A 24,937-nucleotide genomic window follows, 5' to 3' on the forward strand; every position below is an offset into this window, starting at 1 on the left:
GTCCGAGTAAGTTGAACCATCCCAGACAGCTGCTTTTGATTCGGAACACATTTACTTTACAATTCGGATGAACTTGCGTAGATATACCTAGCTGGGAAAGTTTGTAGAAAAGTGCATACCCATTAACCAAGTCAAAAGCAGACTTAAAGTCAACGAAAAAAAACTTTCTTATTCCGCGCTATTTTATTTATTTTTTGGAGAAATTGTAAACCAATTTAGTAATATTTATTATTGTTTTAAATTTTATATGCATTTAGCCCCCAAAAATCATGTTATTTAGTATCTAGTCTATAAAGATTGATGAAAAAAAAACTAAAACTAGGAATAAAATAAATTTGAAGCACATTCCTATGTACATGCCTCCATAAGTAAACGATTCTGATATTTCAAAAAACAATTTGTTTTTTGTTCTCTTCCAGAGTTTACCGTAATCGAAATTTGGCAATCATGATTGCAGCCACTTGGATTGTAGCATTCCTAATTCTCATTCCAACATACCGTGGTGTTTGGGGTTCATTTGGACTTGATACAGAAATCGGATCTTGTTCAATACTACCAGATAAAAATGGCAATTCTCCAAAGGAAATGTTATTTGTAATGGCATTTGTGGTGCCGTGCTTAAGCATTGTTGTCTGTTATGCGAGAATATTTTATATTGTTCGTAAGGCTGCTTTGAGGTCTCGAGAGCCTGTTAATAATACCGGATCATCGATTCATATGGAAAAAACCAAAACATCACCAGAACGTAATCATATGGATCAGCAACGTAAAGAATCCAACTCCAACACGACACAAAGTAAAAATTCTCAACAGACTAATTTGAAAATTTCTTCGGATGATAAGGACCAGCACTGGGAAATGCGTCCTTACTTATCAAAGCTACGAAACGATGATTTGAAATATATTGACTCAAGTGTAGAAAGTGATTATCCTCCAACAAACTACGATATGACAACAATTGAAAACCCTGGGGAGACCCTTAAAGATGGACAAGGGAATATGAAATCATATGTTGAAGCTTACGAAAAAGATAGTGGATATGACAATGAGGTATGAAGAAAAATTACAAAAAAAAATTACAAATATTTTATGAACAGAAAACGCATTTGTACAATCACTCAGCTCATTGCATTTGTTCCTTGAATTTGCTTTAAATGGTTAATTTAAATTCTCACTACTTTTTGAACCACAACCTAACACAAAATAACTTTTATTTTTTTATAGTGAGACTGTTCTTCAGCCTTCTTTTTATTATTCACAGAGTCTAGTATTGTCTACTTTTTTTTTAATTTCTAGAGGATTCGAAAAGCAACCTTACACTTCTGTTTTGAAGGCATCTTTTCAACTCTTCTGCTAGAAGATTCGTTAGTAGAGGGACACCGCAAGGTGGTGTTCTATCCCCTCTCCTCTGGGACCTGGTGGTAATGAAATCCTAATTTTTCTGGGTGCATAGGGTTTCAGAACGATTGTCTATGCGCATGACGTTACTATAGCGTTTTCAGGAAAACATCCTAACACCGTAAAGGAACTCTTACAAAATGCCGTAAAAAAAATTTAAAAAATGATCGGTGTGGACCCACACTAAACCGAATTAGTTCTACTATCAAGGAAATCCAAAATTCCATTTTTTAACCTACCCATTATTAAAGGAATCCAATAAAAGTTCTTAGGTGAGACTAAGGCGACTGTCGAGCTATCATTGGTTTTCATTATTGAAAACAAACATTGGAACTTTTTTAGCAGGTCGTTTGTAGCTTTCATTAAAAATGTCTGTCATTGAAAAAAATTTCCTCATTGAAAGCCACCGACAAATTTTTACTGACAGAAATCTGTCATTGGGATTGTGTGAAATTGGAACAAAAATCAGTGGAACATTCGTTTCACTTCTGAACATAAAGGAAAATTAATTTCCGTCTGAAAAATAGAAAAATACATTTTTATAGATTGATTTCAATGATAGCTATAACTGGCGCTGGTTTCATTCCGCCTTCCCAATCAGTGTAGCGTGTTCCAAGTGGAACTTTTGGTGATAAAAGAAGTCTTGTCCTGGCTTAAAGAAAACGTGATATCAACATCTGATATCCGTATTTTCTTGGATAGTAAATCTGCTATCAAATCTCTGGACTCTGTTTCTACAAACTAAACAATCCATTACTGTCGACCATCTTTAATGGAGATTGCACAACATTTTAATACTCGTATTCACCTTTGTTGGGTTCGGGACCATAGAGATATTCCAGGAAATTGTAAGGCTGATGAACTCGCCAGAAATGGTGCACTACAACCCATTCTTCCACGTTTGGCTAATACTGGCATAACAATCGCTACATGTAAACTATTGCTAATGCAAGACGCTATCAAGAAGGCAAACATAAGGTGGAATAAAGAATAATATCACCACGTTTTAGGTCACAAAAAACATCTTGCCTACACTAGGTTTAAAGCGATCAAGGTGCTTGCTATCTCTAAGCAGATCGCATATAAGCTCGTTAATCGGTGTCACAACCCTGCACTGTATAATGACAAAGCACACAACGCGGCTAGGCATATTTTCAAATGACTTTTGTTGAAGTTGTAGGACGAGGAAGGAAAGGAAACAGTTCTTAACCTTCTCTGTACAAGCCCTGCTCTAGCTTAAAAACGCAAGAATTACTTAGGAAAATCTTCTATAACGATCTAAACGATTTTTGTTATATACACATAATCAGCTACTCACGTTTTATAAGGGACTTAAACTGACTTCTTCGCGTTTTAAGCCTCAAGATTTATGTGGTATCACAATGGGCCATTAAACTGGCCTAAGTGTGTCCTATTCCATTACGAACAACCACTTAAACCTAACCTAATCTAAGGAAGTGCATTCAAATTCATGAGGCATGATTGAAAATTGCTAAAAATTTACTAATAACATTTTATGACTATTGCACAAGTAATGACTTACCTAAAACTTATTTTTTATATTTTGTAGATTTCGGGAAATCCCATTTCGCCTTTGCGATTAGAGGAAGCTCTTATTACAGAAGTCCCTTTAAAATCAAATGATGTGTCTAGCGAGGAAGACAAAAAAGGGTAATCTATTGTCTATTAATCTTCATCTTCATGTCTTACAAGCACAACTTAAGTTAATCTTAAGCTGTGGTTATCACTCGGAATCTATAAATAATTCTAATAACGAATATTAAATAACTACTTTCAGAAATCGATTCTCGGCAAAAGCTCTGAAAACATCATTTAATCAAGTAACTAGCAGAAGGTACCGCAATAACTCAACAATAAACAATTCAAATACATCGGTTCTTTATCCTGGACGAATGAGTAAGAAAGACAAACGCTTACTTAAGATGATATCAGTCATCTTCCTCTCGTTTATTATTTGCTACTTGCCAATAACAATTACAAAGATTTGGAAAGGTGTCACTGAAATACATTGGATCAATATAAGTGGATATTTGCTCATTTACTTGAGTACTTGTATAAATCCAATCATTTATGTTGTAATGTCCTCTGAATACCGACAAGCATATTGGAATTTATTACTTTGTAAAATGGACAGTAAATCTACACATCGGTACAATACTGGAGTGAAGAAAAAGCCTAGTAACTTAAGGATGCCAGCATGACCATTACAAAAAACATTTTGTATATTTGCTTAAAACTTTTTTTTAAACAAAACATTAAAATAAACCATTCAACTTAAAAGACTTTGAATTTTGTGTTGAAAAAGAAAAAAAAACTTAAGAAGTAAAGTTCACCTGACATACCATAAAGTTGTTCTGCTTGATCAACCCTTAGATCCAAAAAAGGATCTACAAACATATTTAATAAACTCATCCCATATGAAATTATTGATAAGCTACATTTTATTTATTTTACGCCTTATTGGACTCAATAATATTGCCAAACAAATTAAAACAAAACCATGTATCTAAATCTTACTAAATATTTATCTTTATTTGTATACATATATATTCTATGTATATATATATTTTATTTATATTTCTGTGAAAATATTGTATTTTATTTTATTTTATATACTTTGTTAATGGCGGTTATTTGGTAAAATAAACTTAAATTATATATTTTTTGTTTTAAATTATTATATATTAAGTGGCTAACTGTTTGGCAGTCTGTTGTTTATTTCTGGTGGTGGACTTTGTCCAGCATTAGAGAATTTTACTGACGCTTCAGCGAGAGTACTGTCCTCGTCGGCATCAGTCATTCCGAAACGTCCATCGTAGCAACGTCTCTTGAAGTCACTCAAAAATAAACAGTTCTGAAGGCCATGATGATCGATTTGCACTGATTGAGTTGTGTTACTGGAAGGAAAAATTTGTTACAATTGTGTTAAAATAAATTTACATTTCAAAAGTAACATTTAAATCATATCGACGACTATTAAATGTACGGATAAGAAAATCATTTCAAGTTTTTGATATGCGCGATTTGTTCCAACTTATACTGATATGTAGATATATATTGATATAAATCATTCAAGTCTTTAAATCGTGTTTAAAGAAAATCACTGCGCAAATGGAAAAACCTTTATTTAGTCACCCAATTTCAGTTCTTCATTTCGAATACAAGTTATTAAAAAAAACACAATTAGTTTTTAAAACGTCCGTCCTTTGGCATGTCACAACCCCGAAAACCAACAATATATTAAATATTATTATTGATTTGCAAAAACGTATGAATTTAATACAATCTGTGATGTATATATGTACATACATAGTTTAATAAATACAGGAATACTACAACTTTCATGCAGTGTTCTCCACTTTATTTAAAAAAAAATATGAAATTTTGTGTTCAGTTTCATTGTTCAGTCCGTTGTGTGTTATTTAAATTTAAAATTTAAGCGAAATATCGCCGACTCAACGTCAAATCCTACTTTGAATTTTAATGTTTGTAATGAAGTTAGTTCCGGGTCCCACAATTTGTCTATACACTTGCTACGTAAGTCCTATGGTGAGTCGGTATTTTTTTTGTTAATCTAAAGTTTATTTTTAACTTCACTTAGAAAGTTATTGTAATGGGTCCGATTTGTAAAATCTTTGTAAAATCGAAAATTTTGAAATTTCTTGACGTTTCAAAGTCCTTAGAGTCGAAATACAAAATTTCTAGAAAGATGTCTGTTTGTGTGTACATACGTTCGTATGTCCGTACGTTCGCGATGTTTTTTTCGTCCTCCATAGCTCAAGAACCAGAAGATATAGACTTCAAATAAATTTTACAGATAATAATGCAGAAAGATGCAAAAAGGGCATATAAGACAATTGCGTGGATGGTTTTTTTACCATAGCAGTTTAAAAAAGGTAAACATTTTGGTTAACCCTAATTATCTTACGAACCAAAAACGCTAGAGACTTGAATTAAATTGTATATTATATATTGTAACGTGATACCAAACAATATATTATTTGAAAAAAAAAATCCAATAAACGGTTTTTTTATAAATCAAATAAACTGACAAAAAAATGTGTTGCCTCGAATATTTTACAAATACAAAATGATTTTACCTCCAAAACAATTTTGGGCAACGATGAATAACGTTTTCAACATTCGCAAACATTTTGGAAAAAATCGAATTGACTGTTTTTTTTACAAAAAATAAAAACTTAAAAGAAAATTTAACGAAAGTTGATAAAAATTGATTTTCGACTCGAATATCTTTTCAAAATATTAAGATATTGTCTTTAAACTACTTTTATCTTTTAAAAAATATTGTTGTCAACATTCAGTAAAATTTTAAGACACATCCAATTGACAGATTTTTTTACAAAAAATAATAACCTAAAAAAACATTACTCAAAGTTGGTAAAAATTGAATTTCGACATCTTTTCAAAACTTTGGAAACATGGGTTCCAACTAATTTTATCTTATAACAAATATTGTTTTCAACATTCGGAAAATTCGTGAAAAAAATCGAATAAAAACCTAACAAAAAAACAATACTAAAACTTGGTAAAAAATTACTTACGACTCAAATAGCTCTTAAAAATTTAAAATACTGTCTTCAAACTATTTTTATTTCACAGAAAATATTGTTTTCAATATTCAGTAGTTTTTTTTTTTTATAAAAACCCATCAGTCCGTTTTTTCATAAAAAAAATAAAGTGTACAAAAAATAGTACGCAAACTTTGTAAAAATTGATGTTCGGTTGTTGATATCTCTCAAACTAATTTCATTCATCCAATTTGTAAAAATTTAAGAAATGCTACTTTAATTGGCAAACATTTGTTTTCAACTATATTTAACAAAACTAGATTTTCAAACTAAACTATTTCTTTATATGAATAATATTGTTGGTAATTTTAAAATTTCTAAGAATAATTCGACAAACAACTTTTTTAACCCAACCAGTAAACCTACAAACTTTTAAGGAAGACAAATTGACAGAACGATGGGAAGTTATCAGTGTAGGTCGCATCCCAGCCACTTTTTATTTTTTCATATTAGACTTTGATTTCTTAAAATGTAGTTTGTTGATATTCGAAATTCCAAAAAAAAACATTAGTCCTGATTATAATCTCAAATTTCGTCTTTTTCGTTTGCCCTATCGCGTCAGTCAGGTTTATTGTTATTGTTCTTTTATTGTTCTTCATTTAACTTTTAAGATGAATATTTTTAGATTTTGTTTATATTGTTTGTTGATTACTTAGAAATATTTAGTAAAACTATGTGAAAGTAGTAAAAGATAAGGGAAGAACTTTTCGTTAAATGTCAAAATTCTGTTTTGAAAACTCATATAGTATTTTCTTCCAGTATTACATATTAATAATTATTTTTAATTGTTACAAAGTGATTTTAAGTGATTACTATTAAATTTTAAGTCCTCGTCAGTCCCCTTGCAGTCAAATTTTGAATTTTTAAATATCTTACAATGTACTTAAAAAAGTGACTGGCCCGATTGGGAACAATCTATTTCATATACACCTAAATCTGTAGAAGTTTGGTTTAATAACTATCGTAAACAAAATATCCTCAAAAGCTACCCAACTTTTGTTTTTGGCAAATAATTCAAATTAATAATAACCTCAAAATTATATTTTTGTGTAACATAAATATTATACGATTAACTTGTTCTATCACATAAGTCTTACTTAACGATATTTATGTTTTAATTCACGTTTGGTGCAAAGCACTTTGTGTCACTATCAGCTAACGGGCCCAAGTCCCAACGGTAGAAATTAGTTAATTATGAACCAATTCCCACACGAACTTATTTCCAATTCTTGCACAATAAATAAAAAACAGTATGCTTAAGGGTGGAGGGTATGCTGCCCACATCATAGGACTTGGAAGTTGGTTGTATGCAAAATTATAAAGTTTCTGTTCAGAGTTGTGAAGTAAAATTCATTGCGTTTTGGGACAAAATGAACTAAACTTCAATTAAATTAACACACAAATTACAAACTACCTCCTAGCAAAGATCGTTCTGGGACGACAACCAGGTTTGATAGAGCTGTTGGGGTTTAATTTTTACTTGATATGTAGTCAATTATTCCACAATTCTGATGTAGACCAATTAATGGTTAATGTATCATTTGTCAAAAATGATAATATATATTTATGTGTGAGCTATATTCGTTCATGTAGTGCTCTAAAGTTTTATAACGTTTCGGATAGTATTGAGATCGTAGTTATGGATGTATACTATACATTCAGATTACCCAAACGCAATTAAATTTTATTCAAAATATGCTTGATCGGATTCTTTACTTAGTTTTTGTTAACAAAGAACTCGAAGTATGGTATATTTATATTGATTCAATTTTCCAGTTATAACAGCACGCATCATGTTGTACACTACCGCTCATTTGAATAGTTTCACAAATATTTTTACCTCACTGTTGGCATCTCTTCATATGTATTGCAATGACACATCTTTTTTAAATATGTGTTTAAATAGCATCATTTTGTGCTTGTTTTGGGCGAACAAAAATTGGTTTTAAGCTTACCGTTACTCTCCCACGGTAGTTAGACTAAATGCCACATCAATGGCTGATAGACGTGCTATCATCAGGAGCAGCTTCTAATTCTCATGATTCCGCGTCAAAAATAAAAACCGATGTCAATTGCAGTTTATCTACGGTAAAACGCGTTATTAAAAGTGCTTTCATTTGAAAAGAAAAAAAAATCAGAAAAATCCACCACTTAACGAAGGAGAGTAATTCGTCTCCAATATGTAAGAAATAGATGTCGTGGAAGTCAGAGTGGAAAAAAGTGATTTTTTCAGATGATAAAAAGTTCAATTTAGAGGGCCCTGACGGCTATAATTATTACTTGCATGACCTTCTAAAAGAGGAGCATTATTTAAGTCGGCTGCATAGCTGTGAAGGCAGTGTTATGTAGTGGGGAGCTATTTTCTTCAACGGAATCTTGGAGCTCCGATTTGTTAGACCGAGAATGAATGCAAATTCGTATAAAGGTGTGCTAGAAAAGGCCTGTTTAGACCAATATAGTGGATACCCCAACATGATAATGCCCCTATCCATCCAGCGAGGACAGTAAGGCAGTATGTGGATTGGGAGTAAAAATGTGGAGATACTGGTGTGGCCCCCATACTCCCCTAACCTTAACATAAAATAGAATGTGTTGGGACTTCTCTGACGCAAAGTATAAGTCAGGGAGGCAATTCGAAGACAAAAGGTCATTAATCGCAGCCATTTAAAAAGCCTGGTCAGAAATTTCGCTTCAATACCTGGAAAATTTGAATTTATGAGACTATATTAAAAACAGGTGTTAACACTCATTATTTACTTCTGTTAAATAATCATACAAAACAAAAGGGTAAAATAAATCTTTGAATTAAAATAATTTGTATTGTTTTATTCCATTTCATCCGTTTAACCTACTCAAATGAGCCAAAATAATGCTTGTTTTTATGAATACGTTTAGTCTAGCTACCGTGGGAGAATAACAGTAAGCTTTAACAATTTTTTTTCTCCCAAAACAAGCAAATAATAATGCTCTTTCTTTCAATATATAAAAAAGATTTGTCATTGCAATACATATGAACGGTGGTGATGAGCGGCAGTGTATGTCTATCTATTCTTATGACAGTATTAAGTTTTTTGATTTATGAAAATCATTTATTTCTATTCATTGGTAGACTATCTTTTTGGGTCAAGACTTAGCTCTAGCGTTTGACATATTTAAATTATTTTTAAAACAAGCTTCTCATGAATATATTTCGATTCATTAAACAAAACTCCAACCCTCCCTGGTTAACAAAATGCTATCAAATTTTAAAAAAAGAAAAAAAAAAGTTTTTAAGAACTTGAAAAACTATAGAACACTTTTTGTCAACTATCATAATTATTTGATCATCCAGAATGAGTTTGATATGCTTAATAGTTTGTATTGTATCTAATAAGTTTGCTTTAAATGTTGAATTGACAGTAAGCATTCTTGGAACTTTACTAACACTTTGGTAGCACCAGGGAATTACCCAACATATGCAATTTCACTTTATTTTTTACCAATTATGTAATTGCTGAGTCCCAACACGGTTTTGTCTCGGACAGATTAACAGCTTCGAATCTTGCTATTCTATGTACGTCTGTAGTAAAAGTTAAGGGTTTTTAGGAGACCATTGATAGGGTGAAATTCATGAAATTCTTGTTTATAAATTTTCTGTCCCATTCTTATTTCTCAAAACGCAAAAGCTCATATTTGAGTAATCCGTGCAAATATGACAAAATAGATAAATTCAATTGTAAAGCTTTCACAGAAGAGTCATATTTTGTATACCTTTAAATTTTCTAATTATTAGTTGAAATTTGATGATTTGTGAACCGAAATCCGTAGCTCATTTTATAAGCATTAAGATTACAGACATCTTTTAGTAGATATGCTTTAAATAAGTTGACTTTGAGTATTGATAGACTTCAATATTTTGTAAGGTGTTATCTCTTTGTCTGAACGCTTTGATCTGTATTTTCCTTGCAAAAGTCTCCGTCTAGTTTTCTACCTACGTGATGAAGTTTTAAGAAGCAACTACCGTAGTAACGTACCCATATTCCGTTGCATCTAACAGACAAATAATATTGTTCATCGTCTTTTTTTTTATTGTTCTGTCTGTTTGAGAGATAGTTTAAAAAACATTAAGCCTGGACATTGGAATGAAAACTAACAACATAATAAGGTGCAACCGACTTTTCAACAGTTTTTTGGCCAATAAAAAGTAAAATACCCATTAAATTAGAAATATTTAAAAAATATATTTTATAGTTTATTTAAAACATTCATTATATCGATTTGAGCAATAGCTTACCTGGTTTTAGTTAGCACAGCACACCCATTATCGACGGACATTTGTAAAGAGTACAATTTGGCTAAGTTTATCAAACTCTCGTGCTCATAAAATTCAATGTCAGGCAATCTTATATTCGACTGCCGAGCATCTTGTAGAAATCGTGCCAACCTCTCATTAACGCTTGTCTTTATGGAAAAGGCAGCTCGTTCTCCCTTTATTCTCCTACACCCAGCACGAATCTCGCGAATCTCACCCGGCTTACAGGGCGGCGAGGCTAGAAAAGGATTCGATGTCTCACCAGACATTTCACTCTCGATCTGTCGGATCGGAAAACGAAATTGATCCATGGTCTCATCGCGCAACGTAAAGCTTTTCTGACTTAACAAATTACCAACACCTCCATTAAGTTGCAATCCTTTGTTAATAGCTATTGGAGCAGACGACATGTGGCGATGAACACTATTAACAGGGGTATCCAATTCATCCGCGCTCATTAGAGTATCATCGTCACCAATCGTAGCGTTTTCATCGGATTTATTCTGCTGCAAATTACCACTTTTTTTCGTGAGTTTTCGTTTGAAATCGTTTTTTGCATCGAAGTTATTCATCACTTCGTTTCCTGGCCAATCAGTTAATTCATCATCACCTTCGCGATCTGAATCGTTTGTTCTTTCGTTTTCCGACTCCGAGGAGCTGAGCGAACTTGAACTCAGGAATTCATTTAGTTCGCCGCACTCCATTGAGTTGGGGTCTTCGAATTGCAACTGCATTTTCATCTGCTCCCTGCGCAAACGATAATATTTCTTTTTTCTCTGACTAAAGGAGAGGCCGCATGTGCCCGGCACAGGGACCGGAACTGAAACTGTGGTCTCATTTTTATAATCTTTTCTCCCAGTTGTCATTGACTGCTGTTTAAGAGCATAATGCTCTGGAATTGTTTGCTGCATAAATCGATTCGTAATGCTATCGCAGTTTAGTACCGAGGACCCCGACACCGATACCCCAGACACAGCAGCAGCCGCTGTAATCGATGCAAAGCTATCGAAAGATGCTGTTTCTAGCTTCTGAGCTAACATTGCACGACCCGTGGATGTTTGTGTTGTTGATACTGGTGATACAGGAGTAAATAGAAATGCACATTTTGGGGGAGTGGCATGCGATTCTTGTTGATTTTTTTGCTGCTGTTGCGAGATCTTTTCAATTTTCGAGATAAGACCTTTATTTAAGGGAAGTATTCGATCACATGCAACCTTCGATGTAGAGGAAAAACTTCTTGTGCGTGATTTGTGTTCCTGGAGAGAATGTTTTACCGGGAACATATGACTCTGGCGTGGTACACTCGATGAATGTGCTTTTCCATGCTCATGGTCATGACATCGATCACGGTGCGACCGTTTGCGTTTGCCACAAAAAAATAAATTCGCTCGATAGCTATCTTGTATAGCATGACGCAAAGCTCTCTTTTTTACTGTACCAGTACCTGTTAATGTAAATTCTGTCGGAATTTCGATGTTGCCAGCGTGGAGTCCACCAGAAACTGTGGGAGTTTTTGAAGTTGTTTCGTATTCTACAGCCATGCGTTTGAATTTACGCTTTCGTCGGGTGCTAGGTCGAAAGAATCTGCAAAACAAAACATACATATTTATTCATTATTTATATTTCGTTAGTGCCAGTAGGAGTGGTCTTAGTAAGAAAACACTGGCAAGCTAAACTATAGGATATCAAGAAGTGATATGAGCTTTTTACAGTCTTAAAATACAAGCATTTATTGCTTAGAGGGGGCAGAAAAAGAAATCTTTTAAAAGGAACACTATACACTATAACAAAAATTAATAAAAAAAAAATACTGAAACACAAAAATGGAGAAACTTTTTAAAGGAGAAACGGTAGTGCTTTCATTTTTTAAATTCGTCATGTCAATCCAATTATTTATAACTAATAAACAGTAACATCATTTTAGGCCAGAAAGACATTTAAGGAATCTTAAAAGAACGTTAGATACAGAACGGGCAGCTATCTGTTTTCCTAACTAGGGAAACGTTTCGTTAACATCTCAAACAGATTGAACAATGTGCATACGTTCATCAACAATTTTTTTAGTTAAATTTTGAAAACAATCTAACTATCAATTGGCCAATTCATATCTACAGTGGCTCAAAGCTTATTGACCCATCGTATATTAACAAGTTTTTGAGAGAATTGTTTTTAAGAAAAGAAAGGTACCAGAAAAATAAAAATGCAGAAAGGTCCAGTAGGTTTATAACGTAAACAAAATCACTTCATTTGTTTTACTAAAATTAAAATTGCACAACAAGATAACAAAAACAAAATTAAATCAATTATTTATAGCACACAGCTAGAAAATGATACATGTTTTCGGTTTCATTGCGGTTCTATGAGGTCCATAATTTAAACAAAGCATTTCAGTCCTTGCTTTAAAGATTACACTCATTTGATTAATAGTGAGTTTTTCGTTATAATAATTTCGATTAAAAATTTTGTGGTTTAATACTTTATACATAAGCCTAGTTTTCGATGTCTGCGCTCTATTCAGACATTGCAAATACAGGGAATCATCTATTTTAGCTATACAACTGTAGAATAAGTCCTGCCAATTGGTATGGGCTGTATTATTGAGGACGAAGTCTACACTTTTTTCAAAAGCTAGATCATTCCATTCTTTAAATGGCGATATTTGACGTCTAAGAGCATACTTTAATATCTGTTTTTGAAGATTTGAGTCACGCCTTTTCATAACTTTTATTATATAATCAGCATTTGATTTTAAACTCTTAAAAAAAAAACTTGTGGCATACCGGATTCAGTATGGATTGCATATGTAGGTGTTGAGATATCCAGTTTAAAGATGCGCTTGAAAAATAAGCGTTGAATTACTTCAAACTCTTCTAAGTTTTGATAGCCAAACACTTGTATTGCATACCACAGGCATGTTTAAATGGTTCCATCAAACACTCTAAATTTAGCAGTTGCATCCACATACGAGTACTTGTTGCAGAAGAAATTACTCCACATAAGATTTATTGCCGTTTTGGCTGCAATGTATTTTTCTTATACATGTGTGCGAAAATCAAGGTTATGAGTTATGAAGAAACGTATGTAAGTATTTGAACTGATTTACTATTTATATTGTTACACGTTCCAAAAACCATTTCTCTTGGGAAGATGTTCTTCGATGAGTATTTTCAAAAACCATGATTCTCGACTTTGCAACATTTACACTTAAATCCCATAAATCACAAAAACGCTTCAGCTTGTTTATTTGTAACTGCAAAGTTATGGGATTATCCGCCAATAGTACAATGTCATCCGCGTATCTAAGAATAAATGTAATATTAGTCTTAAATAAATAAAAAATTGGTTTATATGCAATTTTCGGATCTGTCAACCTGACTTAGAAAATTCTGAAATATTTTAGAGATACAGTGGCTCACACCTTATAAACAATAAAATGTACTCAAAAAGTACAAACGCAGGAACTTAAATTAGCATTAAATCTTTAAAATAACAATTTAACCAACTTTATTTATTTTGAAATCTTAAATTTAACCTAAGAAAAACGAAATAATTGGATTTTCCAATGTCACAGCTTATTTGACCCACTTTGTTTAAGGAGCAACTGCTCAATCAAAAACATGGGAATATCGGTGTTTATTATATCAGTCTCTAAATTTTTACATTATCAGATTAAATTATAAGTTTCAGTTGTTTTTCATAAAGGCAGCACGATTTTTAAACATGGGAAACCGAACAACTATTGAACAACGTGAAATTGTCCTGTTTCATCACAGGAATGGACTTTCTTGGAGGAAAATAGCAGAAATTGTCAATATTCCAGACGGCACGGTGAAGGCCATAATGAACCGTTTTGGGAAGAAATGCTCCGAACAAAATATTTACTGCACCAGATGAAAGATACATTGTGCACAAAGTGAAGCTTAACCCCAACACTGAGAATTTTTATTAATGTTTCACCAACCTTAATATTACCAGGGAAATCTTTGGATACATTATCTATTTATAGTGCAAACATTAATGGACTTAATCCAAAACCTTGTTCACCAGCACTTGTATTGAAAGAAACAGATTTTCTATAACATTCAAATCCGAAGAATGTGCTGGGGGTTTTATGACGTTGGGACAGTTATAAATCAGCCATGGACAATTATTGATATTTCTTCTTGATAAAACCGAAACGAGCATCTTATGCCCAATTGTTCTACACTTTGGAGCAAATTTTTTTTTGAGGATATTGAGGTACACCATTTTATGAATTTTACCCCAGCTTCCCAACTCCGGCTGCTGACATGCAGGCCCAACCCTTGACTTGACCACCTTCACCTGGAGCTCTGTACTTGGTTTGCGCCAGACATAAGATCGCCCGTCGGATCCGAAAATGTTAAACTTTGAATTGTCCGCAAATATAACTTGCTCTCAAAAGCTTACTTGCTTACTTAAGGTGGCGGTACAGTCCTGTGTGAACTTGGATTTCACCCAACAAGCTTCTCCATCTAGCTCGGTCCCTAGCTAGATGTCTCTAGTTTCGCGCTCCAAGTTGGGTGAGGTAACTTTCCGCCACCTGATCCGCGGTCTTCCTCTACTGCGCTGTCCTGTGGGTGTGGATTCAAAGACATTCCGGACCGGAGCATTGGTTTGCATGCGCTCTGCGTGACCCAGCCATCTTTGTCGTTGGACTTTTACCCTTCTAGCTAAGTCTACGTCGCTGTACAGCCCGTACATTTCGTCGTTCCATCTTTTCCTTCACTCCCCTTCGATGGATACGGGACCGTAGATCACACGAAGAACTTTTCTCTCCAACCGAAACAAGTGCTTTTATCTGCTTTTGTCATAGTCCATGCATCTGCATCGTATAGTAGGGCGGAGATGATAAGGGTATAATATAGCGACACTTTGGTCTTTCGAGAGAGGACTTTACCACTCAATTGCTTTCTTAGTCCAAAGAAACAGCGGTTAGAAAGAGTTACTCTTCTTTTGATTTTAGCGCCGGTGTTGTTTTCTGCGTTTACAGCGGAGTCTAGGTAGGCGAAGTCCTTGACTACCTCAAAGTTATGCTGTCGATTGTGACGTTTTAACCAAGACTTTGGTGTTATAGGTCCTTTCTTGACGACAGGATGTACTTTGTTTTGTGCTCATTAACCGTTAAACCCATTTTTGCCGTTCTCAAATCATTTTTAATGAGATTTTTTTTCGAACCTTAAACGACTATCTCGGCTTTTCTTGTTAATGAAAGGCTTCTTTCGAGTATCTCTTCTATCGTTATTTTTCAAAATGCGTCTTATGGTTTTAGAAGGCTTTCCAAGTCACCTCACTAGTCAGTTTTGGGGTTAAGCTTCACTTTGTGCACAATGTATCTTTCATCTGGCGCAGTAAATATTTTGTTCGGAGCATTTCTTCCCAAAACGGTTCATTATGGCCTTCACCGTGCCGTCTGGAATATTGACAATTTCTGCTATTTTCCTCCAAGAAAGTCCATTCCTGTGATGAAACAGGACAATTTCACGTTGTTCAATAGTTGTTCGGTTACCCATGTTTAAAAATCGTGCTGCCTTTATGAAAAACAACTGAAACTTATAATTTAGTCTGATAATGTAAAAATTTTCGATATTCCCATGTTTTTGATTGAGCAGTTGCTCCTTAAACAAAGTGGGTCAAATAAGCTGTAACATTAAATTAAATTTAAGATTTCAAAATAAATAAAGTTGGTTAAATTGTTATTTTAAAGATTTAATGCTAATTTAAGTTCCTGCGTTTGTACTTTTTGAGTACATTTTATTGTTTATAAGGTGTGAGCCACTGTATCTCTAAAATATTTCAGAATTTTCTAAGTCAGGTTGACAGATCCGAAAATTGCATATAAACCAATTTTTTATTTATTTAAGACTAATATTACATTTATTATTAGATTTATAGATTTACAATGCTTTAAGCAATTTAAAAAAAAGGTTAACCGAAGTATTGAAAAAATTTACTTTAAATGGACTGAGTTAAAGGGAGCCCATATTATGCAGTCATATTCCAATATGGGTCTTACAAATGTTATATAAAGAAGTTTAAGAATGTCTGGGTCGCGAAAATCATGTGAAAACCGTTTTATAAATTCGAGTGTCTTATTTCCTTTTTTAATAATACAGTCATAGTGATGTGTAAAAGTTAATTTTGAGTCAAGAATAATACCTAGGTCAGAGAAAATAGAGAGTTTAGTCAAATAAGAAGAGTCTAATTGATAATTGAAAATCAAAACATTTTGTTTACGTGTAAAAAACGTTAATTTACATTTGTCTATGTTTAGTAAAAGCTTATTTATAAAACATCATTCGCTTAAACTATTTAGATAATCTTGTTTGAAAATTTTAATGTCACCAGCGTAAATTAAAACAAATGAGTGTTTTTTAATAGAAGGTAAGTCGTAAACGTACAAAATAAACAGTAAAGGCCCTTAGTGACTACCTTGTGGTACGCCAGAGTTTTTACAAAAATATGATGACCGCTAATTCCTAAAAACTGCGCTGTATGATCTATTATATAAGTACGACGAAACCCAACTAACAAAGTCCTCGGTATTTAAGTTTGGAAGTTAATGTTTTATGGCACAATTTATCAACGGCCTTACTGAAGTCTGTGAAGACACAGTCAACTTGTTTCCGTTTTTCAAACGAATCTAAACAATGAACTGAAATGAAAGAGGTTGAAATTATAGACTTACAATCAAACGATATGACTTTACAAATAATTGACTCAAATAACTTAGGGATGACGGACAGTTTTGCATCACAGGTTGAAAATTTTATTAAGTCTGCATTTTTTAAAGTTAAATTCAAGATATTCTTTGAAACAATTAGGAACATTACATACATTTAAATTAAAAGATAGGTCTAATGCTTGGTGATGTCGGTCTTCTTCGACAAGTAGGGTATGGGCTGAATTTATAGCAATATCAGCATTGAGTGTGTCCGAGAAAAATATAAGGTCCAAAATTTTGTTGAAGTTGTTGGCAATCCCATTAAATTGGCTTAGTCCACATGAAGAAAGGCCGTCCATTGTCAAGAATTCATTAGTAGAGGACATGTTAATAGAAGATAGATAGTTCTCATGCGTCTGTTTAGTCCCGATCAAGTTTGGAAGATTGAAATGCCCTAAGACTATGCAATTAATTAAGTTTGCATAAACGTTGTTAGGAGAGTTTGGAGGTATATATGTGGCGATAGTGTATAGCAGATGTTCAAATGGTAGACATGTGCATTCAAGAGGACACAAGCGTCCACAGGTTTTTCTCAAAACCCACCTCTGTCTATCAACTCCTACTCTCACCTCCCCGCGGTGAACATCGGGTGCCTAGTACCTCAACTGGAGATTGGGTTCCAACCCCAGTGGAAAGTTGTTGGGGGCAGCAAACGAGAGAGGGGGGGAGAGGTGTTTCCACTAAGGCACCTCTCCTTATCCAGGCGGCAGCGGACGAATTCTCGAGATAGAATCAACGGTGGCGTCTACAGTTCCAGTAAGGTCGAACTACTTAGTGAACACCTTATAGGGCTTCTTCGACATATTCGGAGCCCAGGCCTATAAGGAGCGGTTCATCCGGCTCCCCTTCCTTGGAGTTATACTAAGGATCTGGCCCTCCAGGTTGGGGGTTGTGCCGTCGGGGTGACTTCCTGGCCACGTAAAAGCATAATAGTTTCGAAGCAACAACAAGCCTCGGATACGGACGGATTCACTGTTGACAACCCACGCAAACGAAATAAGGACAACGAACTTCGGATATGTACGTGGAATGTTAGGTCCCTTAACAGACCACGTGCAGCCGAACAATTAGCGGAAGCCCTAAACTGCTGCAAGGCAGATATTACAGCCATCCAAGAAGTGCGATGGGATGGACCGGGTAAACGCAAACTAAAAGACTGCGATATCTACTACGGCGACTGCTACCGTGAACAAAGACAGCGTCTATTTGGGTGTGGATTTGTTGTTGGAACTAGGCTCAGGCAAAAAGTCTTGAGTTTCAACAGTGTGAGCGAGCGCATCACGACAATCCGCATCAAGGCTAAATTCGCCAACATAAGCCTAATATGCGCGCATGCCCCAACAGAGGAGAAAGATGAAGACACCAAAGATATGTTCTTCGAGCTCTTGGACAAGACATATGAGCAGTGCCCTGGCTATGACATTAAAATTGTCTTAGGAGATTTTAATGCCAAGCTAGGAAGAGAAGACATCTTTGGTGGCATAATCGGGAGATACAGCCTGCACGACACCACCTCCGACAACGGATTCAGGCTGGTCGATTTCGCTGCGGGACGAGACGTTCTGGTAGCTAGTACGCAGTTCACGCATCTTAATATCCACAAGGGGACATGGAAATCTCCTGATCAATCAACCGTCAACCAGATTGACCACATTGCGATCGACGCACGACACTTCTCCAGTATCCAGGATATCCGAACATTCCGAGAGGCCAACATTGACTCGGACCACTACCTCGTTGTAGCCAAGGTACGGCTACGGATATCCCGATCCAAGCCAAAACAAGGAAGTACTGTGAGAAGATTCGACGTTAGACGGCTACAATCGCAAGAGACTGCCATGTCCTTTTCCGATCGAGTCTCTAGTAACCTCCTAAGGAGTCCTATGCTTCCTGCATTAAGCATTGAAAACCAGTGGCAACATTGCCTTGCAGCCATCAGAGATGCCGCCTCTGAAGTGCTAGGTTTCACACGGCCACCACAGCGAAACCCCTGGTTTGACGACGAATGTCGGCAAGCGCACGCAGCGAAACAAGAGGCATACAAAACGGCGCTGCACAAAAGGACTAGAGCTGCTCGCGAGCTCTACGAGCAGAAGAGGAGAGAGGAACACCGGCTTCTTAGACGGAAAAAAAGAGAGCATGAGAAGCGCGCGATCGAGGAGATAGAGGGATGTCACAACAGGAATGAGGTTCGTAAATTTTACCAAAAGGTAAAAAAAACCTCCCAAGGGTACCAGCCACGAACCGAAGCCTGTAAAGACGATCAAGGGAACATCGTAGTAGAACCACAGTCGATGCTGAGAATATGGAAAAATCACTTCTCCAAATTATATAACGGCGATGACGAACTGAACTCCGCTGTAAGGGAGATAGAACCACTCAACCTCGGCGACGCAGATCAACAATTCCGCCTACCCGACCTTGACGAAGTGAAGATAGCTATATCTAAACTTAAGTCAAACAAAGCTGCTGGAGCTGACGGCATCACCGCCGAACTATTCAAAGCAGCAGGCGATGACTTGGTAGGGAGCATGCACCAACTCATCTGCAAAATTTGGTCGGAAGAAAGCATGCCCGATGAGTGGAATCTCAGCATAGTGTGCCCGATACATAAGAAAGGAGACCCTCTAAACTGCGCCAACTACAGAGGCATCAGTCTCCTTAACATTGCGTATAAGATCCTCTCTGCCGTATTATGTGAACGTCTGAAGCCATTCGTCAACAACCTGATTGGTCCTTATCAGTGTGGCTTCAGACCAGGAAAGTCCACTATCGACCAAATATTCACACTACGGCAGATCTTGGAAAAAACCCAGGAGCTTCAAATCGATACCCACCATCTCTTTATCGATTTTAAAGCCGCGTATGACAGCATCTATAGGGAAGAGCTCTACCGAGCAATGTCTAGTTTTGGCATCCCTGTCAAACTTATCCGTTTGTGCAGAATGACGATGGAGAATGCACGCTGCTCTATCAAGGTCGGAAAAGATCTTACCGATGCATTTGATGTCAAAAAAGGTTTTAGACAAGGCGATGCACTGTCATGCGACTTCTTCAACATCGTTCTGGAAAGAATTGTGCAAAACTCAATCGTCAACACTAGAGGCACAATCTTCCAAAGATCCATCCAATTACTCGGATACGCAGATGATATTGACATAATTGGAAGATCAAAGCGTGATGTCAGTGGAGCGTTTTTGAGCATTGCGACGGAAGCGAAGAAGATGGGTTTAGTGGTCAATGAGGGCAAGACCAAGTATATGCTGTCATCAAAAAAGGACACTGAACGACGACGTCTTGGACAAAACGTCACCATGGACAGCTATAACTTTGAGGTAGTTAAGGACTTTGTCTACCTAGGCACCGCTATTAATGCAGACAACGACACCAGCGCTGAAATCAAACGAAGAATAACTCTTGCAAATCGCTGCTTCTTTGGACTTAGAAGGCAATTGAGAAGTAAAGTCCTCTCTCGAGCATGTAAAATCACCATCTATAAGACACTCATCATCCCGGTTCTCATTTATGGCGCTGAGGCCTGGACCCTGTCAAAGAAAGATGAGAGCGTCTTAGGATGCTTCGAGAGAAAAATTCTTCGGGCGATTTTTGGTCCCGTACGCATAGATGGAGAATGGAGGAGAAGATATAACGACGAGCTGTACGGGCTGTACAGCGACACTGACCTAGTTAGCAGAATCAAAGTCCAACGGCTTAGATGGCTAGGTCATGTAGAGCGGATGGACATCAACGCTCCAGCCCGGAAGGTCTTCGAATCCAATCCCGAGGGACGGCGCAGTAGAGGAAGACCGCGACTCAGGTGGCGCACCCAGGTGGGAGAGGACCTCAACCAACTTGGCGTGCGAAACTGGAGACAGCTAGCTAGGGACCGAGCTGGCTGGAGACGCTTGTTGGTTGAGGCCCAGGTCCGCCCCGGACTGTAGCGCCACCTTAAGTAAGTAAGTAAGTAAGTGTATAGCAGTCCTGTCACAGTTTTAACTTTTATGCAAATCATTTACACATCAGATTGATGAAAGTCCACCTCCTACAGTGCTGATGTCATTTAAGCAGTGTCTATCAGGTCTGTACACTTCATAATTCGAATCAAAGAGTTCCGTATCAAAGAATGTATTGTTTATCATTCAACAAAGTACAATCTTGAATGGATTTAGTGGTGCGATACAGTTTAAGATCATCCGCAAATAGGAGACATGATGAATTTTTGAATATGTTAAATAATAGGAACAATAGTGGTCCCAAATGGTTGCCCGGAGGGACACTAGATGGTACTAAGATCCGTTCCGAAAAATTACCATTATTTTTAACAATTTGAACCCTTCGAGTTAAATAATATTTAGATTTTAACCAATCGAAAAGGTAAGAGTGCAAAAAAACTGCAAAAGTTTATTCAAAAGAACCTGGGGATGTACGCGATTTTGAAAACAATCAATCTACCAATTTACCAAATCATATTTATCAATAAAATATGTATTTGAGAATTTTTCCAGTCAGGTTGACAGAAAATGGCATAAGAACAGAATTTAAATTTTAAAATCGCTTACAAAGGATTCGGCTTAAAACAGTAGGTCCTCTCCATCCCTGACAACAAAACTCGCACACAGGAATGGTTGAAAGTTGTAAGTCACTAGTGTCAATATTTATTTTATTTTAAATCTATTATAATTATGTACAAAGAAAACGGAAAAATTAACCTTAATTTAAATTTAAAATGAAAACAAAATGACGAATTATATTGACCGCTAAATTTCTAAATCATTTGGCATTTCTTACACTTCTATTTTCAATGGTTACATAGTTCTAAAGGCGTTTAATGTCGACAAGAAATTGAGGGTCAGTAATAAGGTAATTGAAACCGGGTTGTATGAGTGCAGTATAGATAATCCGGTTTACCGATCGGCTGCCTAGTATCTACTGAATATTGGGTTTCAGCCCCAGACGGCAGCAGATGAATTGCTGAGATGAAACCAACCCGGGATTTGAGTCCGGTATTTCTTTGTATTTTGCAATGCATTGTTGGCTTGGTTAGTAAACAAGGCAATATGCCTTACATTAAAAGAACCCGAATTAACAACAAAAAAACTTGTGAGTTAATAATAGTCTGTCAATTCTTGCATTGGGAGGACCTGAATCAGACAGCTCCGGTGCCGTGATGCATGGTTTCCCAAGGCTACGTGGTCAAGGTTCAAATACCAGTGATGGTAGAAAAGTTTTTGCATTGGGAGGACCTGAATCAGGCAGCTCCGGTGGCGTGATGCATGGTCTCCAAAAGCTACTTGGTCAGGGTTCAAATCCCAGTGATGGTAAAAAAGTGTTTCCATTGGGTGGACCTGAACCAGGCAGCTCCGGTGCCGCGATGCATGGTTTCCCAAAGCTACGTGGTCGGGGTTCGAATCCCAGTGACGGTAGAAAAGTGTTTGCATTGGGAGGACCTAAATCAGGCAGCTCCGGTACCGTGACGCAGGGTCTCCAAAAGCTACTTGATTAGGGTTCAAATCCCAGTGATGGTAGAAAAGTTTTTGCATTGGAAGGACCTGAATCAGGCAGCTCCGGTGCCGTGATGCATGGTTTTCAACTGATATGAACGCACCAAAGACAAATAAAGGAATTTGATGATCGATTGAAGCCCGCGAAACAAATGTAATTCCACCCTTGTGGTAGAACAGTCAAGTTATTGTTGTAGTATTTAAATAACCAACTTACAGTCTACAGTTCCAGTTAGGTTGAACTACTTAGTGAACACCTTATATGGCCTTACGATCCATTCCAACTCAAACCAAGAACCAGGTATTTCTGATCACCTAAACAAAAGTTAGTTGCGAAGTACTAACAACTTTCCGATAAAAACCGACTTACTGTTGACAGATAAATAAACGATTTAAGGACTTAGGCCAATCCCATCAAGTCCAAATTCGGCAACATCACTCTAATATGCACACAAGCCCATAGAAGAGAAGGATAACAACACCAAAGATATGTTCTTTGAGATCATGAACCAAACATATGAGCAGTGCCCTAGCTACGATAGTAAATTGTCTAGGGAGATTTGAATGCCTTGCTTGGATGGGAAGACTTCTTTGGTGGAATAATCGGTAAAACAGCCCGCATGACATCACTTCCCATAACGAATTCAAGCTCATCGATTTTGCTGTGGTCCGAATTAAACACCTCAACTTACACAAAGGAACTTGGAGTTCTCCAAATCAATCTAGCGTCAACCAGATTTTATCAAATTCAGATCAACTCTAGACACTCTTCCAACATCATGAGTGTTCAAACTTTCAGAGGAATTGGACCACTTGCTCGTTGTAGCTAAGGTAGCACCTTGGGTTTCCAGTCTTTATGCCTAATATGGATATGCTGATAGAAGATACAACGTTAAACGGCTGCAATCGCAAAAGATCGCCACATCCTTTTTCGACCGATCCTTGTAACACAATGTACCGAGAACCAACATTACCAAGATGAAATCAGAGAAGCTATTTCTGCCGAGCTAAGTTTTGAACAGATATCAACAAGCAACCCCTGGTTTCATTACAGCGAAGAAGAGGAAGTCGCAGATCAGGAGGCGCACGCAAGTGGAAAATGACCTTACCCAACTTGGATTGCGCAACTGGAGACATCTAGCTAGGGATCGAGCTAGATGGAAAAGATCACAAAGGTCTGTAGCGCCACCTTATAAGTAACTTAGCCATCGCATGAATGCCTTATTCTTCAATAAAATTAGTTTCTTCATTTTTTTAACACTTTATGCACTATTTGACTGGTTTCGTTTGAATATTGATTCAAATAGCCGACACAAAGACGAATTTTATACAGACTCTTTTTAGTGAACCCATTTATTCAAGTTAGATAATTAATGGGTTGACTGAAACGGGGCTTGGGTATAAAAACTCGAATACTGCCAGAGATAAGAACGCACCCTTCGTCTTTGCTCAAAAACAAAATAATTCATAAAACTTCTCACAAACTGTTTTTTCCTCATTCCAAAGAAAAATCGTTCACCAATGTGCTAAGATTTGTGGTCTTAAGTAGACGCAAGATAAATAGCAGCAAGCTGCAAACGCCACGAATCAAGTTAATGACCTTAAACTAAGCAATACAAAACACAAACTAAATTGCAGAAAATCTTACCTTGCTGGACTGAAATTTTCGTTAAGAGAATCAGATTCCAGATTCCCAGTATGTAAACGCGGATTAATAGCCAAACGCATCTCTTGCCTGTCATCCGAGTCGCTGTGTATTGAGTTATTCAGTCCATCTAGGCCATCGACATTTGCTTTAGTATGTGCACCATTTGCTGCATCTGTCGGACTGCTAGACGAGTCTTCTGTCGGTTGAGGAGCACAGGCTACAAACAAAAGTAGTATTTGTTTTACAGCTAAATGTGATAAATTAGAAAAGCTAAAAGAGACTCACGCAAATTTCCTGTGGATCGGGTCCTGCGACGTTGACCCCACCTACCAACTCGAACGCCACCCATACGAGAGGTTTCCTCCAAAGCAATTGTTAAATCGTGCGAAAACTGATCCATTATTTGCATTACAATTTGAGTGTTGCAATGGATAACTTATTGGTAAATGCGACGTCTTCATAAATAATTAAAATAATAAATAATTTTTATGTAAAAAGACTTTCTCTAGCAGAAATTTAGTTTTGATAGGTTCGCTCTTTCGTTTGTAGAACATTTACAAAAATATACGAAAACGAAAACGATTAACGAAGAGCCGAGACCGAGAGACGAAGTTTTCGCTCAGCGAGAGTTTTAAACAAACTGTCAGTCTGAGTTTGACAGCTTTAGGTTTCTTATAATTCAGCTTAAGAAAACGTTGAAATAAATTAAGTGACCTGATGAGCACTGCCAGCTTTGTGTATTGTATA

General features: G+C 36.3%; 2 protein-coding genes across 3 annotated transcripts in view; one reads left to right on the top strand and one right to left on the bottom strand.

Moving 5' to 3' along the window:
- Positions 1–3,938, top strand: part of LOC129945493 (G-protein coupled receptor moody) — a 21,196-nt gene extending 17,258 nt beyond the window's left edge. For both annotated transcript variants that reach the window (XM_056055279.1, XM_056055278.1), the window contains exons 4-6: positions 420–1,050; positions 2,969–3,069; positions 3,197–3,938. In XM_056055279.1, the coding sequence (XP_055911254.1) occupies positions 420–1,050; positions 2,969–3,069; positions 3,197–3,620 (1,156 nt within the window). In that variant the 3' untranslated portion in view covers positions 3,621–3,938. The remainder of the gene's footprint in view (positions 1–419; positions 1,051–2,968; positions 3,070–3,196) is intronic.
- LOC129945492 (uncharacterized) lies at positions 3,923–24,826 on the bottom strand. The gene is made up of 4 exons (XM_056055277.1): positions 24,476–24,826; positions 24,191–24,407; positions 10,282–11,883; positions 3,923–4,316 (listed from the first exon to the last, which is right to left on the bottom strand). The coding sequence occupies exons 1-4, from the start codon at positions 24,597–24,599 to the stop codon at positions 4,112–4,114; spliced, it is 2,148 nt and encodes a 715-aa protein (XP_055911252.1). The 5' UTR covers positions 24,600–24,826; the 3' UTR covers positions 3,923–4,111.
- Between the last annotated feature and the right edge of the window lie 111 nt (positions 24,827–24,937).

Source organism: Eupeodes corollae, chromosome 2 (assembly GCF_945859685.1).
Source record: "Eupeodes corollae chromosome 2, idEupCoro1.1, whole genome shotgun sequence".
NCBI classification, from domain to species: domain Eukaryota; kingdom Metazoa; phylum Arthropoda; class Insecta; order Diptera; family Syrphidae; genus Eupeodes; species Eupeodes corollae.

What these genes read in the sequence shown, in the direction of transcription:
- LOC129945492 (XM_056055277.1), bottom strand. Translation starts at nt 24,599, where the DNA reads ATGCAAATAATGGATCAGTTTTCGCACGATTTAACAATTGCTTTGGAG. An exon ending in CCGATCCACAGGAAATTTGC is followed by an intron (nt 24,408 to 24,475) that starts GTGAGTCTCTTT and finishes TTTTGTTTGTAG; the next exon opens with CCTGTGCTCCTCAACCGACA. An exon ending in GAAAATTTCAGTCCAGCAAG is followed by an intron (nt 11,884 to 24,190) that starts GTAAGATTTTCT and finishes TTTGTTTTGCAG; the next exon opens with ATTCTTTCGACCTAGCACCC.